At 34.7% G+C, this 17814-nt stretch overlaps 1 protein-coding gene across 1 annotated transcript; it reads left to right on the forward strand.

Annotated features, from left to right (window-relative positions):
• Positions 1-972: 972 nt before the first annotated feature.
• Smp_010820 (putative peptidyl-glycine alpha-amidating monooxygenase) lies at positions 973-10615 on the forward strand (the record flags this gene model as incomplete). The annotated part of the gene is made up of 4 exons (XM_018798619.1): positions 973-1243; positions 5528-5685; positions 8124-8234; positions 10519-10615. Exons 1-4 carry the CDS (start codon positions 1130-1132, stop codon positions 10613-10615), a joined length of 480 nt encoding a protein of 159 aa, XP_018653543.1. The 5' UTR covers positions 973-1129.
• Between the last annotated feature and the right edge of the window lie 7199 nt (positions 10616-17814).

Consider the following 17814-nt stretch of genomic DNA (forward strand, 5'->3'; position numbering starts at 1 on the left):
AACGTATACTGAACTAAACATCGGTGGATGATCAACAGTCTATACTTTCTTAAATGGATAATGGTCAATGCTCTGCGTTCAGGTTGTAGTCCACTCTGTGGGCGTGAGTTCGAATCGCACTCCTAACACTAGACTTATGCACACGGACGTGAACTCAATTACGTTCATCTAAACACGCACACACCAGTACAAACGGAAAAACTTACTGGCAAATGTCTGCATCACATATGACAATGTGTGTATTTGTGTTTGGATGATATTTTCAAATAGTTATGTTTAAGAAACTAGAGGTGTTTTTGGTCACTATCAAGATGTGTCGACAATAAATGAAATATTGTGTTCAGGAATATCACAGTCTGTAATTAATTGAAGAGTCGTTGAATAATTTTACAATGTTATTCCCATTAAAATTAATTTCAGTTATAAGTTACCCAGAAAGAAGCACACATTGAAGGCCGTTTGCATGTGATTAGTTATACTTGACCGAAAACACTTAAGACGAAAATAGTTTTTGCTGACCTTAAATCTGTCATTATTTACAGATTTGTGCTAATGATGTCGTTCAAAAGAACGATGAAATCTCCAGTTCAGAGAACAAAACTCCATCAAAATCATTCACCTGAGCTATAAATCTTCCCCACCATCTCACACTGATTTATAACCATCATTTAATCCTAATTAGTAGATGTAGATTTTCAAGGTCACTTTGGCGTTACTCAAAGGTCATTTATAAATTACAATTTCACCAATAACATTCATGATATAACTACTAATATGGTAAGCAAAACAGATTAACTCAATTCTTATTGGTTACTTTTCCTATATTTTATTGATTTTTCCTACATTATATAATTTCATTGAGTTAATAATAAAAATTAACCAATCAGAATAAAAGAATTTTTACTATTTTTCATAAGACAAGTATATAAATAAAGAAGAGAGAAGTTAAAAAAAAATAAAAACATTTACTCAGAACCATCATACCATGAATGTATTATCAGTACATGATGAATATCCGTAAACGATTATCTTTATTATTATTACTACTACCAGGATTATAAATTCAAGATAGTAATTGGGAAAAAAGGATCATACTTTCTTATAGAACTATAATCATACAAAGAAGAATATGTACTTTACATTAATAATCAATTTTCTATTTACATGGAAATATATAACATGTATCGTATATGATTTCCAAAGATATCCATTATCAAATGATGATGATGAATTTCAAAATGAGGTATGTTAACTATACATATATATATATATACCCTGATCAACTCTTTCAGTCATTCATCGTTTGAATTGTGTATAGTACAGTGATTCTCATCATTGTAGATCATTGTAGATTTATTTTAATTGACTGGTTATAGATATGTATACTGTATAACGTGCTGCTACACTTTTATGAAACGTCTATGACTGTTTTGGATTTTTATTTTTGTAAACCTCTGAGTACACAGAGTATGGACAATGATATGTTTCTCTTTGTGTATCTATATGATAAACGAGAGGTGTTTAAACACACATACATACTTTCTCTCCCCCCCCCTCTCTCTCCTTATATATATATATATACTTCTGTGTGCAAATGAATCAATAAACACACCTCATTTTCATAAGCAGGACACTAAACCCGTTAGATTTACATTAAAAGTATAGTAAAGGAATGAACTTAAAGTAATTGCAACCAACTATCTAGCTAGTTTATGGATGATGAGAACTTTTATGATACTATGATACAAATGACGTAAACTGATTTCTTATGATTATTACTGTTATGTTGAGGTAGTAAGCAGCTGATGATAAAACTGTGAATTCATGTTATTCTGCTACATTAATTGTCCTTGCTTTAGTCAAATTCATAAATGGGGAAACTTTTAATGGAAGTCTGTAGTCAAACGGTGAATAGCTTCTGCAAATGGATAGTTTATGGAGAAAGACAACAGTATTGCAAATTGTGAACTGATTTCATGTAATTAATTAATCTATTACTAAAGTCTTCTGCAGGTTACTCTGTTTGTATATTCTCAAAACATAACGACATGTTTTATTTAATTATTTATTTAAACACAAAGGGGCACCAGATATATATGCGCCACATAAATCTCATTTGGTTTGTGTGAGGGCAATGATACTGCCCAGGTGCCCGAACTGAAGCAGATGGTTTTCTTAAGGAGCCACACCCGGAGCCTTTGACCCAAAGGTCTGATCCATAAGACAGTGGGGCATCGTGAGGAGATGCAGTCCCATGGTAGTCGGTGACTAACGATTGATTCATACTCCATTTGTTCCCTCAGGATACTGGAACCCATGTGCACCATTGGTTTGGAATGAGGGTTTTCCAACTCCCCTAGGTGGACTCACCGTGTCCACCAACCCGGTTAAAGCGCCGGACATTCGCTTTTCGTCCTTTCAATTTCGTAAACAACAGTGATGTCACGAGAAGGCAGTGAGTAGGACTTCCCTGATAGAGGCTATATACGCGTGGTAATGTGAGAGCATTTCGATAGGAGAGAGGAGTCTCCCCACTCTCGGCCGTACCAGGGCATTTGGGGGTTATGGATATAGATTATTCATTTTCTTGAACCCCCTAAAAACAGCCAAACAGGTTTTTAAGAGTTATCAGTATTAGGGTTTTCGTTACAAATTGACATCAGGTAATAACAGAGAAGTGCTCTGTAACTATATGGATAAATGAATTTTCATAGAAAATATAAGAAGCCTTAATTGATTAGTTCAGTCGTAAAATAAATTATTCAAAAGATTTTGAGCAGTATAAAAAGGTATTTCTACTACTCACATCGTCAGCACCCTTTCGCCAAAAAAATCTGAATGTTTCATTCCCAATTCTGAATAGTTTGCCCATAAAATATAATTCTACTAGACTTGCTCGTTTGAAGTTGAGCTACACCAGAAACTTTAAATACGTGATTTTACCTCAATCTAGGCTTCATAGAATTCATTATTCCGAAGTTTTAAAAATCATATTACCGTCACAGTTAACTAGTTGGGAAATATGATGTTCAACAATGTATAAAATGTTAATCCATCTCTGTTATTCAGTGACATATTTCATTAACTGTTGATCACTTTTATGTTTCAGATTCCCGTTAGTTACATAGAACTGTAATATACAGTGATACAATCGATTGACCAATGAGTAGCTTGTCTAGTCTTTTTAGTACTGATTGGATTCTGTCGACTACGTTGAAATATGATCATTATTCTAGGTGTATTGATATGGCATAAACTATGATGAGGGCTTAAAACGCCTAGACCTTTGCCCCTTATCTTTTCACAGAGCACGAGTTGATCTTATATTAGCATTCAGTATCTTAAATAATGACTCAGATGTTAAGATGTCATTTTTTTATCCTTCCGGAACTGATCATCTATGAGAACACAGTGAAAAGGTTCAAAAACCACGACCAGATAAGCGCAGTGCGGGGTCGCGATTTTCTTATCGAATGATCGGTGACTGGAACATCCTAACTGAATGAGTGATGTACACCTCATCAGGGAACACTTTCAAGGAAAAGCTGGATCTTCATTGGAAAACGAGTTGCAAGTATTAACACAGGCCCATCAAAATACTGTCCTTATTACTGAAGACTGAGATGTAGGGTGATTGGATATAGATTACAGCATGCAGAAGGATACAATAATTGTACATAACCCTCATTTTCAGTCTTGATAATTTATTTGTTAGTTGAAAAATTAATTTATTGGTATATTCATAGTTGAAATCATGAGTCAATTGAAGCTAGACCACCATGGAAAACCTGGAAGCACTGGACGGCCGTTTCGTCCTATTATGGGACTCCTCAGCATTGGTGTATGGTAATATGTAAATGGTAATCTTCCATATTGAGCATGTACTAAGTCAACTGTTCAGCTGTTTTGTCTCTCTTAAATTTACCCATTTCGAACTTCAGCTTCAATAGTATGATTGTACTATCATGAAAATTCCGTGAAAACACTATCATTGAAGTAGTCCATCACACATTCATAATTATCAGGGTAAATTACTAATTTAATAATAAAAGCAGTTCTGGCAGTTGACTTGGATTTAATATTGATTTTGATAATGTTGTTTTCTACGCTTCTACAAAATAGATTTAGTCTGTGCTTGGGATATTGACATGAATTTACAATTGATTGATCACTGGGTGGTGATTAATGTCATGCGCGTCAAGTCCTTCTTAGTGCTGATCGAATGCTATCGATCAAGTTACAATGTGGCCACCAGTCTAGGTGGCTCGATTACAAGTACACCTTGCTGACGAGTGCCAAGTAGCACGAAACCCGGGTCCAGGGTTTCCTGTTGACCACCTCCAACCACCATCTTATCTCAATATTGACATGGATTTATCTTTCTTGAAGAGTTGAAAATTAATTGCCAAAAAATTGTTGAACTGACTCGTCATCAAAAAATTTATTGTGTCATTGTAGTCTGACATTAATATATGTGAGCTCCAATAGTTATTTCAACAAGAAAACCCAGAGTGAGTAGGAAGCTTCTGTTGGCTAACCTATATCGAGAACATATACACAAACTCATTCATAAACATATGACTGTCCCCTTCAGAAAATTGAGCTAGAGTTTCAACCAGTACTGCTTCATCGGTTTCCTCAGGAAGCTGTCTCAAGTCCTGACTAGTAGCATGTGCTCGTCAGTATATACCTCTTATCATTTGGCCTACAACTGATATGTCTGATTGATCTAGGCAATCAATTATAAAAGACTTAAAAATTGTCGCATTGTTAAATAATGGAAAATATAGACTGAAAAATCAAATTTTCTTCTTATCGATCCTTTAAAAAAATTATGGGTGGATACATTGGAATTCGTACACCTTATACAGGGATGAAATGTTTTCTCCGCAAATCGAATTTTGAATGAACATTGAATAAAAGTCTGTTGGAATGTTGTACAATCGATGATGGGAGCGCCATAATATAATGGGATCATTTTGTTTCAATATAACATACCAAAAATCCTTTGAATTAAGGCGGTTCTAGTTGACTTCTTAATAAGTGCTATAAAACAGTCTATGTAGCAAAGGATATTTTAACCCAGAATAATCTAGCATTCTGAGACAAAGTATTCTTTTCTTCATCAATGAAAAAAATACAGGTAATATGGAGACTATTAACATCACAAACGGACTTATGATAAGGATTGAAAACCACGAAGCACGGAAGAGTTATTTGGCTCTAGTATAGGATGCAACAAGACACATTCACCACTCGATCGGAAATCAAACCCAAGGCCTTTGATTACTCTTATGAACCCTAAAATTCTAAATCGATAAACTGGAATCTGTTGGTGTATATGTCTAACTTAAGTCAATTCATGGTATTACATGACCACCTTACATTGTCTTTGTTAAGTAACTGTCTTACGTCCGACATGGTCGAACTTTACTGGTCAAGGATTCTCACTAGAATTCTATCTCTTGAAATTTCCAGCTGTCGTTTTTTTGATTGGTTTTTTAATTCTTGTATATTTTATCTCTAGTTAATTCGACAAAACGATTTCCTTATTGACTTTAATGAATCCTGGCCATTAAAAAGCGTGGACAACTATTTAGGAGTGGTATCCTCCATTAAAGCAACGGATCAGTTAGCTTCAAATGTCTACGTCTTACATCGTGGTAATCGAGTATGGGATGAAAAGTAAGTTATTTAGTAATATGGGAAAAATGGATTGGATTTAACCCTACAGTATGTCTTATTGCTAGTTAACTTTTGATTTTGAAGTGGAAAATATACTTTAATCTAGGAGAATTGTGTTATAATCATGAATATCGACAGCCATGACGAAATTCTTTCAAACAGTAGTGAAAATAATAGTTGATATGGCGAGTGAGGACTGTTGAGTAGTCGTTAACCAGGACGAAACATCCATCCAGTGCTTCCATGATTTTCATGCTCAAGATTGTCTATACAGAAATTCACTTTCTTTTACAGAAAGGTTCCATTTTCTCTTAGTATATACCTAATACTGGTGTTGTATTATAAGTTTATTAGGCGAGACTAAAATTTATGGACGACCTTTGAACGAATCTTAAGTGACCTTGAGAAATGTTAGCCAATCAGTAAACAGTCAGCATAGAGTAAAAATATATTATACAAAACCAAATAATTAAAGCGGATACACTTCTTTTATATGGTCCAAAAGCTTGTTAAGGTTAGAGAGAGGTTCAAAGGTTCCAAAATCATAATGCATAAGGTAGAGGAACTCATCTATATGGCTTCATAATAGTTGGTCTCTGGAGCCATGATAAGGTCACAAAAACCCTCTCAGTCTCGATCACATAGCTTCAATATTGTTTGTGTGTACTCCGGTTGTGTAAGTTTATCATATTTATTATGGATATGAACCTACAATACTCATATCACTGAACTGCTGAAGCTTCAGTAACATCTGCGATTATTGCGACTAATGTTACTGATGCGTTTATTATACAGTTGGCGATAATTATTATAATATACCTTAGTCTCAATCTGGATCGAGCGATAAGGGTTCTTATTCTAGCAAACGTCTTCCTCCAAAATATATTACATCGAAGGATAACGTCACGGTAGTCTGTACAAGGTCTACAAGTCATTTAATACCCGCGATTACAAATACAGGAACTTCTTAGTAGTTTCATTTGTTGTAGCGGCTTAATTGTCAAGTCTTCTCTAAAATTCTCTGTGAACCGATTGTACATGAGCATCAGGTATTGAAATTGGCGCTGTGACCTTGAAATTCCTTGAACGTTTTTGATTGGCTCGTCCACAAATTAGAGTCTCGCCGTTGATATAATTAAACCCAGAAATTTGAATATCTAACTCTTATATTCATCTCTGATATTGATCTAAATTGGCGTTATTACTCGAAGTGACGGGTTGACATGAACTAAGGAGATCTGACTATAGCATATTAGAAAACAAATACTGGTGAATAGCTTCTAATATATTTGACTACAATTCACATACATTGTAACATTAAAATGTTACAAGTGACCAACTAAGTGATAAAATTAGGCTAACTTAACACCTATTTGATGTTTGAACATATATAAATAGGCCTTCTACTGATGATTAAATTGAAGAGTTGTTGAGTCACTCTTCGTAACATTAAGTAGAAGTGAATTGTTCACATATGACTTAAATCAATTGGAGATACAATCAAAATAAAGAAGCAAACAATGACATGTTAAAGGTCAACAATAACCATTCAAGATCGAGGTCTACAGGACAAATTGGAAGTCATATGTAAGAAAATTCGAATAATTCACTTCTACTTGAAGTTTTTTGCTGATGATATCGTTCAGAAGAACGATGAAAACTCCACGACTAAACGATACAGCTCAGAGAACAAAACATCCACCTGAGCTACAAAACTTCTACTCCATTTCAAGATAAAATTTATAATTATCCATAACATACAATGATCATAACTTCAGGTATTTAAACCACAGAGGTAACAGTTCTTTAAAACGTTATGTTTACTTTAAATAAGCTTGATGATCAATCAATTTAATTGATCATAACTTCTCAGTAGAACATCGGAACGCATTTAGAAGTTACTCATTAGAGATTATTATTAATATTCTCATTCGTATTATTAGTATTATTATTAAAGTAGAGAATCTGTGGGAATTTTAGGAACTGAAAGAAAATAATTGTCCACTATTTATTGATTTTCAACGGTTGGATGTACCTATAATTTACTTAATGTACTTTCCTTCAAGAGATCCACATAGGCTAATAAAGACTGATGAATTACAGTCCTGAACATTAATAAATAGGAAAATATAAACCCTTACATATGTAACTTTGTACCAATTCAACAATTTAGTGGCTAACTGAACTAAGTAGCCTAAAGAAAATAACATTGGAGGACGGAACACTCATACTGGATTTCACTGCCGGCTACAGTTCAAATCTGAAAAAAAACGTCCATTTATTAAGGCTATCTCCAGCCAAACTGTTCAGGAAAAACATATCTTCGTAGAGAATCAACAATTTTGATCCTGAATATTAGCAACAGAAAAATACAAACCCTTATGAAAAGAATATCACCATTTGATGTTTTTCATCTCTATCTTTCATTTTATTTATAGTACATTTGATGATCAAAATAATTATCGTCTCAATAAGTCTGAACCTATACAAAAAGGAGTTTTAGTACAAATTTTTAATGGAGAGATTAAAAGAACTTATTTTCCTTTCAAGTAAGTGATATTTTCTGTCCTTCCATGATATGCTACTATAATATGATGATAAAACTTATCACGAAACTATACTAAGACTAGAGTGCATACTCGACAGATAGGCTATTATCACAATTGATTGATCACTGGGTGGTGATCAATGTCATGTGTGTCAAGTCCTTCTTAGTGCTGATCGAATGCTATCGATCGAATTGCAATGTGCCCACTAGTCTAGGTGGCTGGACACTGCATGCACTATGTTGAGATAAGATGGTGGTTGGAGGTGGTCAACAGGAAACCCTGGACCCGGTTTTCATGCTACTTGGCACTCGTCAGCGTGGTGTACCTATAATCCGTCAGGGAACTGGTGCTGAGATGTAATCACAATTTAGTGATCACTGGGTGGTGATCAATGTCATGTGTGCCAAATCCTTCTTAGTGCTGATCGAATGCTATCGATCAAGTTACAATGTGGTCACTAGTTTAGGTAGATAGGCTATTATCAGAGATTGAGATCACATTATACCAGATTTGTGATCCGTGACTATATATAGAGTACTAGAGTATAAGCTAAACGGTACTTGATTCAGTAGAATTGTATTCCATCTTGATTCAGTGAAGTTTAGAGTAGAAATCAATAATAAAAAGGAAATCACATATTCACTAGTCGGTGAGCTAAGTGTCTGTTGGTCTTCACTTATTGATCAATCACATTATAGTTTCATTGACCATGCAGCTGTATGTATCAGGAAACGAACTATTTTCTTAATAACGGCTTGCAATTTTTGTTTTTGGAGGTAGGAAGTAAACAGTACGAAGATCAACAGTGAGTTGTCTTCGCAGATCAAGGAAATACAAGTAGAGTTGAATGTCATAATGTATCCGTATATTCTGAAGCTTAAGAATTCTGTCAAAATACTTTATATGGTATGTATTAAATAAGAAATAACCCTAAAATTCAAGCAAACAGATATTGAAAAAAACGGAACCGTCTATCAAATGATTGAATATAATTGAGAAATAAAATTTATCATTTATTAATGGGAAATAGTAGGATTATGTGTTGACTTTTAAATTGACCAATAAATAATCAAGACTGAAAATGAAGGTCACAAACTAACCAATAACCATTCAATTCAGTATTTCGTAACAAATACTTCGATAATTTCTCATTGGTAATTGGTTAGAATAAAAAACAACATTTGTTCTAGATCTAACTGTTATATCGATTGTGCCTATCAGGATGCCCAGTTAATATATAACGTGTTGATTCCCGCCAATTAGAGAGGAGTGAATTTTGTTGATCGGATTAATGATACACGAAAACTATATGAGCAGTCTTGAGTATTTATCAGTCCTGCTTACTGCTCCTAGCCCAGCCAGTTAAGTCCAGAACACCAATAACAGCCTCTACAATATGAATCATTATTCTCAAACATACTGGGTTTATATACCAAACAAACAGACCACATCGTACCATAAAATAGAAAAAGACATTTGTACAAGATTTGGCCAAATGTGTCTGTGAATAGGGGGAACAGTAATCAATAGACTGGGGATAACTAAAGAATGGTAAATCGTATAATAATAGTCTATGGGTCAAAATAAAGCTTACAACAAAAGGGATGCTAATATGAACAGTTTAGTTACTCAACAATTATACAATAGGAAATATACATATCATATTGCTCCATAAATAGTTCTCAAAAGTTACCATTCATAACTCCATGGGATATAACAAATGGATAAATTATGTATGCATAACAAGTAATTAACCAGTGTGGTTATTTACGTATCGATAAGCAACCATGACAGAATGTTTGGGATGCGCTTCTCCCCTTCTAAATGCTCCAGGACTGACTTGCGTCAACACCTGAACTAAAGATAACTAGTGAAATAGTCGAACGCGTCGAGAACTTCACTTATCTTGGAAGTCTGATCAATCCTAATGAGTCGATGTCTGATAAAATCTCTACACGGATTCAAAAAGCTCGTTTGGCTTTTGTCAACTTACGTCACCTATGGTGAAAGCGAGATATATGTCTTTCAATTAAGGGTCGAGTATACTACGCGGCAGTTATTTAACAATTATAGAATAGGACATGTACATATCATACTGGTCCATAAATAGTCGTCAGAGTTACCATTCATAATTCTCTTCGGGCTATAACAGTAGCTTAGTAAAATGCATAAAATGAGCATATTTTCAGTTTTAAAATAAGTATTCATTATCAATTGTAAAATAACACATTCATCTATGGTGTTTTTCTTTTTTTGCTTTTACCAAAAAAAAATCAAAATAAAGATTCTTTCTTCCTCATGGGCTTACAATAGATCCAGATGGAAATTTCTGGATTACAGATGTAGCTTTACATCAAGTAAGTTTGAGAAAAGCTAACTAATATTATAAAATGGAACTGTGGTTTTCAATATGTAGTTAAATGGTTTGAATTATTTTTCCTGGTTAGCGTTGTTTTTAACGAGTTAGTTTTCTACGGGATGGGGTCACTAACCTCATGTTTTACCCTCCTCTCTTATTCGAGCTTGGGACCGGCAGTAGCACCCGGGGGAGGGGCTACAGGCGGAGTTAATATGTAGTTAGCTCATGTGCTAATTTTCCATGACTATAAAAATAGTTATTATTATTGTAAGCAAAGATGTATAGTGGCTAGCAGTGGAATCCAGGAAGCGGGTTTCATCCTATCTGGAACTAGTCAGCCATACGCACAGTATGCACATATGCCAATTAGAGACTGACCAGTTGCAGTCCTAACACATCGATGGGAAGATTCAAACAAACAATACTAAGTGAAGTTATTATTATTATTTGGTTAATTAACAAGATTGGAAAATAAACTATTTCGTAGAGGTTCAAACGTTAAAAAGTCTTCCCTTTCCTATTGTGATGATCATGCATAGTTTTTAATAGTAGTTAATGGTACCTCGTTCTTAAACTACTCAATGCCGTGTTATTTGATGTCATTCACAAAACTGAGAATAATCATGGATCATTCTCATATTATTTATATATCCGACGAAAAAGTTATATTGTCTTGGTATAAAAAGGCATACCATAGACTAGCCGAAGATTCCTCAAAAATCTTTAGACTGAAAACTTGGAGCATTAGTGTTAAAATTAGAAATCGCGCTTTAAATAGTTTGATCTAGAAACCTTGGCATGTTAAACAGTCCACAAATACACATAAACTTTATGGTTCCAAGATAATAAAGAAATTGCATGACATGTTGTCATTTGCGTATACGCACACAAGAAACTATGATCTTGAATTCAGTTGGGAACTTATGACAAAATTTTGGGTCGAGGAGGTTCTAAGAATTGCTGATAACATGTAGAACAGGAGTACTTGGTTCAGTTTTGTTATATCTGGAGCTTATATTGTTGATATACCACGTACAACCTGAGCATTCGAACGCTAAAACTCTCCAAGTCGCAAGTTGGAAAACAGGAAACGAGTGAAAAGGAATCTTATTCCGAACAGTGTCAAATATGGCACGAAACACTCAGGTATTTATACTTTCTAGTAAAAACGTAATAATCATTACAGTCATCCAATCCGCATGCACTGGCTTTCAGCATTTGTCTAATCGGGAGGCTAAACGTCGAGATTCTGGAACGTTCTTCCAAAAGATGGTTAGATGGAGTGTGTTCGGCTCCTTCTGAGTCTTTCACAGCTTCCTTGAATTTACCAGGGGCAATCCCTACAAGTTTGCAATCAATGGGCATATCAGCCCAGATCCGACCTATAGTCTTATATTTATTAAGATCACTCGATTACGTGATCAAAGGTCGAATAATCAAACCAGTCAACTAGAATCTGAAAACACACGAAGAGAATAAAATGTAACAATAACCAGTCACAGACAATGCTCTCCGAACCGACTGATTTAACGCTTTTGGAAAAAGCTCAGTTCTGCTTCAAGTTAACATTAATGATGTTATCTAGAACGATAATGAAAGCTTCACAAGTAATACCATCCCTCTTAGAGAGAATGAAAAGTCACTAGAACTCGACCAACTTTAGAGAAGGTCGTTAAACCTAGTTCATATTTCAGGATGTTAATACTGAATACACACGATAATAGAACTGATTTATACACCTCAAAACCTAATGTTTATAAACATTGTACGTGTCATGATATCACAGATTCAACACTGTTTAAATGTAACCAGTCACATATGAATATCAATTAGATTATAAATAACTATCATCGTTGATCATCGATAGTTATCCTTATCGAAATTTTGCCAGTGCTTCAATAATACATCTCATTTTATCACTATAGCAACTCACGCAAGGTTAGTTGAAGTCAAAAGCTGTCTTGGCTTTTCGAAAATATCAATATCTATGGTAAAATAAAATAATCGATGGTTCTACAGTAAATGATGATTGGTTTACATTAAAATTGCGTGAACACAACAACAGTCTACCCTCAAAATAATCAAGAATAACAATAACAGACTAAAAATGGAGTAAACAAAATGTTTTAACCAATAGGAGAACAGTTAGTTGATAGGACTATAATTTATGAATGAACCAATAAGATTTGAAAGAGTAAATCTGGGATTCTTGCAGCGAATTCACCCATAACATTTCAGCAATTTAGCTGATGTTGCTTCGTGATGAAAAACTTAACTCTATTTCTTAGCCTTAACTTTTAATCCTAACCGTTAATTCTAATCCCTCATATTAATTCATTACCTTATTAAGAACCTATATATGGCTATAGTCTCGCTCAGTTAGTTTTTCAATAGCTAATTTAAGCAGTATAATAAGCCAAAACAAAGGAAAAAACACTAACTAGTCCTAAGTATAAATTCACTTAGTATTGTTTGTTTGAATATTCCCATTGATGTTTAGGACTGCAACTGGTCAGTCTCTAATTGGCATATGTGCATACTGTGCGTATTGCCTCGATATAGCTTTAATTCACAAGCATTGTAAGCAGAGATGGATAGTGACTAGCAGTGGAATCCAGGACGCACGTTTCGTTCTATTTGGGACTCGTCAACTGGTTGTATCTACATCTCAGAGTTGATGTTCACTAAACATCAATGGAAAGATTCAAAGAAACAATACCAAGTGAATTTAAACTTCACCCCATCGTACAAGCAAGTGGCTATCAGGACTCAGTAGCTAAGTGGATAACGCGATGGCATTTAAAGCGAACGGTACTGTGTTTGAGTCACAGAATGGACATCAAATCTGAGATGCAGGTACATCGAACTGACGAGTCCCGAATAGGACGAGACGCGCGTCCTGGATTCCACTGCTAGCCACTATCCATCTTTACTCCTAAGTATATTTAAAATACAAGAATCTTACAACCTGAATAATTTTCTTTTCTATACAAAAGGTTTTTAAATTCTCGTCAAATTTATCCAGTGAACCGCTATTAACACTTGGTGAACGCTTTAAACCTGGTTCAAGCAAAAATCAATTTTGTAAACCAACGGACGTAGTAGTTTCTTCGAATGGACAAGTTTTTATCTCTGATGGGTAAGTAAATTTAGTTATCTTCCCCCTTTATAAATGCTTTCTTCTTAATGAAACACAATATCCTGGTACCTTGGATATAGATTTTTAAAACACTCCATTTACTTTTGATTTGGTCAACTACATAAGGCTACGAGTACTTCCTCCATAGACACACACACAATACAATATGGTTTCAAGTTGAGTACATGACATTGTACTTAGTTGACTACTGAATTGGATTTAAGTAGACTAGATACGTTTATTAAAATTTCAACAGAGTGTGAAGAACAATTGTAGTAAACTATTACGAATTTTGTAGTATAACTCAAAACTAAGTTGTAATTTTCTTATTAACATTTTATATGTCACTGCTGTTCATGAAAACCGCTTCGGTTTTGATCATCCCTTTCCTAACCACGAAGAGAGATGTTCACTAAATCGTTGCATCAATTGTTTGGTTGTACTCCCGATATAGCTTTCTCCATATGAGCAGCTGAACTCGTAGATACACATAAATGTGAAAAAACACGGTAACTTATACTTTGGTCGAACATAAATCATCTCAGAAGTGATAGACAGGGTTTAGCGGCATCAAATATCCTGTTCATTGCTTTATTTATTAAATCTTGTTAGTACATCACTAGTTATATCTTCATTGAATTGTAGCTTTAGGAAGAGAGGTTTCTTACTAACTATTTATGCCTCTATCCTCCTGTTCACTTTATACAAGTGTTTCTTCAAAAAACCATGTGGATAATCCATTTCAATCAACGCACTACGAATGAGTTCTAGTTCCTTGTTTATGGTGAGCTGATGAGTTAGCGAACACCTTCCTTCGTCATTAGGATAGGGTATGATTAAAATAATAAGTAGCTCTGTTCCATCGCACTTGATCGATAGTGGTCATGTCATAGGTAGAATTAAATAATTTAAAAACGGCTTTTGCTTATTTTCATCTTAGTAAAATTTAACTATCTATCTATTATATCCACCGTACTGCGAGCATGTGTGTGTGTTAGCTGTAATCGTTGGTCTGATGTGTTGAATATGAGGATAGATTAAATGTCAAATCAACAGTCTCTAACTGCTGAAATATTTATATGACTTCATGTCTGTCAAATGCCGTTTGGCACCAAGACTCTACAAACTACTTATTACAAGTATCAATAAATATATTTAGCAAACAAATAAACGTAAGTTTATTAAGCTAATCAGTTGAAGTTTAGCTCTAGATACCGATTCGGCAGCTTGAAGGTTATTGGCTTGTTGAAAGACCTAAACATATTAGTCTCCATTTCCCGGTGGGTTTATGGGTATACACCATTGTAGGGTCTCGTTTTAATATGAAACAACTATTCAATGCTTCCTAGTTTTCAGTGGTTGTCTAATAAAGGTCAGTTTGTGATGTGAACTGTTTTCATGAAAATTGTTCTTGCTTTTCCTCACACAAAAAATTTTAACTTATCAACCTTTATTAGGTACTGTAATAATCGCATTATGAAATTTAATGAAAAGGGAGAGTTTCTAAAATCTTGGGGTTACGAAACTAAAGGTAATTGGAATTATTATTTTCATTGTATATATCCCTCTTAAAAATAATCTATCATATCCCTAAGTCGTCTCCTAAAGGGGATTGATCTTATCTATTACATGTAACAGAAGCTAAAGGGATTCCAACTGCAGCCTAATCCATGTATTCAGACTTTCAAACGCTTTCTCATAATCAATGAAGTTGATGTATAATAACGAGTTCCATTCAACTGATTGTTCTACGATGATCCATAGTGTCGCAATTATTATGAAAGATAACTGGAGAAGGATCGAAGAATCACTAACTTCAATGTGTCAATAGGTGTGTTGACACGTTGAAGTTAGTGATTCTTTGATCCTTCTCCAGTTGTCTTCCATAATAGTTCTTTTCTTTCAGTAGGTCCTGTAGAGCTTGGAACGTGTTTTTGAGTTATTTTGAATTCTTTGAGTTTTTTAGTATGTGGAAAAGAGGCTGCATTGAACATTTGTACTTCTGTTTCCCCAGTTGTTCAATGTTTATATAGCTTCGGTTTCATCATGACCACAACCAGGTGGTGATCTGAAGTTATGTCAGCTCCCCTCCTGGTTCTCACATCTTCCATTGTCCTTCGGAATTTTTTGTTGATACAAATATGATCTATCTGATTCTCTGTAGTGTAATCGGATGAGTCTCATTTAGCTTTGTGTATGTGTTTGTGTAGGAATATTGTTCTGCCTCCAACCGGTTTGTTGAATGTACATAGATTTACAAACTTCTCACTATTCTCGTTTCTTTCTCATAGTCCATGTAGTCCAATGATGTCTTCATAACCGTTGCTGTCGTCGTAAATACCATTGGTGGGTGCATAACATGGGATAACATTCATCGTGATTCCCTCCTTCCTTGCTTTGAATGATGCTTTCATGATTGTGGATCCATGAAATCCCCATCCTATAAGTGCAATACGTGCCTCTTTGGACAACATCAGAACAACTCTCTGAGTGTGTGGTGTATTTTCCTCTTCTCCCGTATCTATCCTTTGCTGTCCAACTTGTGTCCAACGGGTTTCGCTGATTCGGGGAACCATCAAGTTGCATCTCCTCATTTCCGTTGCTATCTGGTCCATCCCGGTCTCCCACATTGTCCGGACGTTCCATGTACCTATAAAAATTGTTGCTCTGGTTGTTAGAACGGGCATCGGCCTCGTGACTTTCAAAGAATCTGGGCTTTTATCATGAGGCGTCATAATTCTTCCTTCAATTTGGAGGATAGAGTTTAAGTGGTTTAATTTGTTTATTCTGGTTAGTGCTTTTTTAGCAAGATTGTTTTCTACGGAATGAGGTTGGCAACCCCATGCCCAACCCTCCTCTTTTGTATGGGCTTAGGAGCGGTAGTGGCACTAGAATAGATACTGGCGGAGTTCAGCACTGATGATAGTATATAATAATTGAACAATATAGCGAATAAATTAAAGCTAGGAATATGAATCATTGGAATACAATTCAATGATCTAAATGGCAACTCACTCAAGATAACTGGATTTGACCCATTGTGAGATTTTATGTGTCTACTGAAGGATGTTCCCAAAACAGGAAGAAGAGACTGTTCCCAAGTGGTCGTTGATTATCAATAATTACTTGGATGTAATTGGTTCATGATGAAACTATCCTGGAAATGAAGATCTTCAAGAAACACCATACCTATGGCTACTCATTACTAATTCAGTAGTGTATAATTCTTTATGTAATTTACGATTGTTATAAATTTATTTGATTTTCAATAGATCCAAAATCCCCAGGACCATATGATTTAAATCTCCCGCATCAGTTATCTTTATTAGAAGAAGAAGATGCAATATGTGTGGCTGACAGAGAAAACAAACGTATTGTGTGCTACACAGCTGGTTTATATTCGACAACACCAGATAGTACCGGTGAATATCTATTTGAGTACAAGCAACCAGAGAAGAGACGAATCTATGGCGTTGCTATTGAACCATCAAGTATGTTATAATCTCGAATCTTTTCTATATGTTAGATAACTAAATCACTGGATATATTCCACTAACACAAATATTCTTAACGTTTTGTAAACTATTGAACTTGATGTTGACCAGCGACACTCTTCAGCCGACGATAAATAACCTCATGTAATGACTGAGAAAACTCGTATTGTTGTTAGTCTATAAAGTAACTATAAAGTTCGAGATTTCAAATATCAATGATCAGCAAATAGTTATCTATCATAATTATGGTCAGAAAATTCTTTTCATCCTCCTATTCTTCTCTAATCTCCTGATTATTACGCATCCTCATTTGGCATTCGAAATCTCGAATCACTTTATGTTGAAATCTTTTTTATCTCAAGTACACCACAGTATCAAAAAAAGTTTTACAATGTTCTCTTATCCACACTGTTAAATGCTTTTTCATAGTCAAGGAAGTTGATGTATAGTGACAAATTTTAATCAATAAATTGCTCAACAATGATCCGTAGTGTCACGACTTGGTCAGTACATGATAGATCTTTATGGAATAAATTACATACGAAACATCAAAGTGGGGAGCACAAATAAATGAATAATTACAAGAAT

The sequence above is a fragment of the Schistosoma mansoni genome, chromosome 7, assembly GCF_000237925.1.
Source record: "Schistosoma mansoni strain Puerto Rico chromosome 7, complete genome".
NCBI classification, from domain to species: Eukaryota; Metazoa; Platyhelminthes; class Trematoda; order Strigeidida; family Schistosomatidae; genus Schistosoma; species Schistosoma mansoni.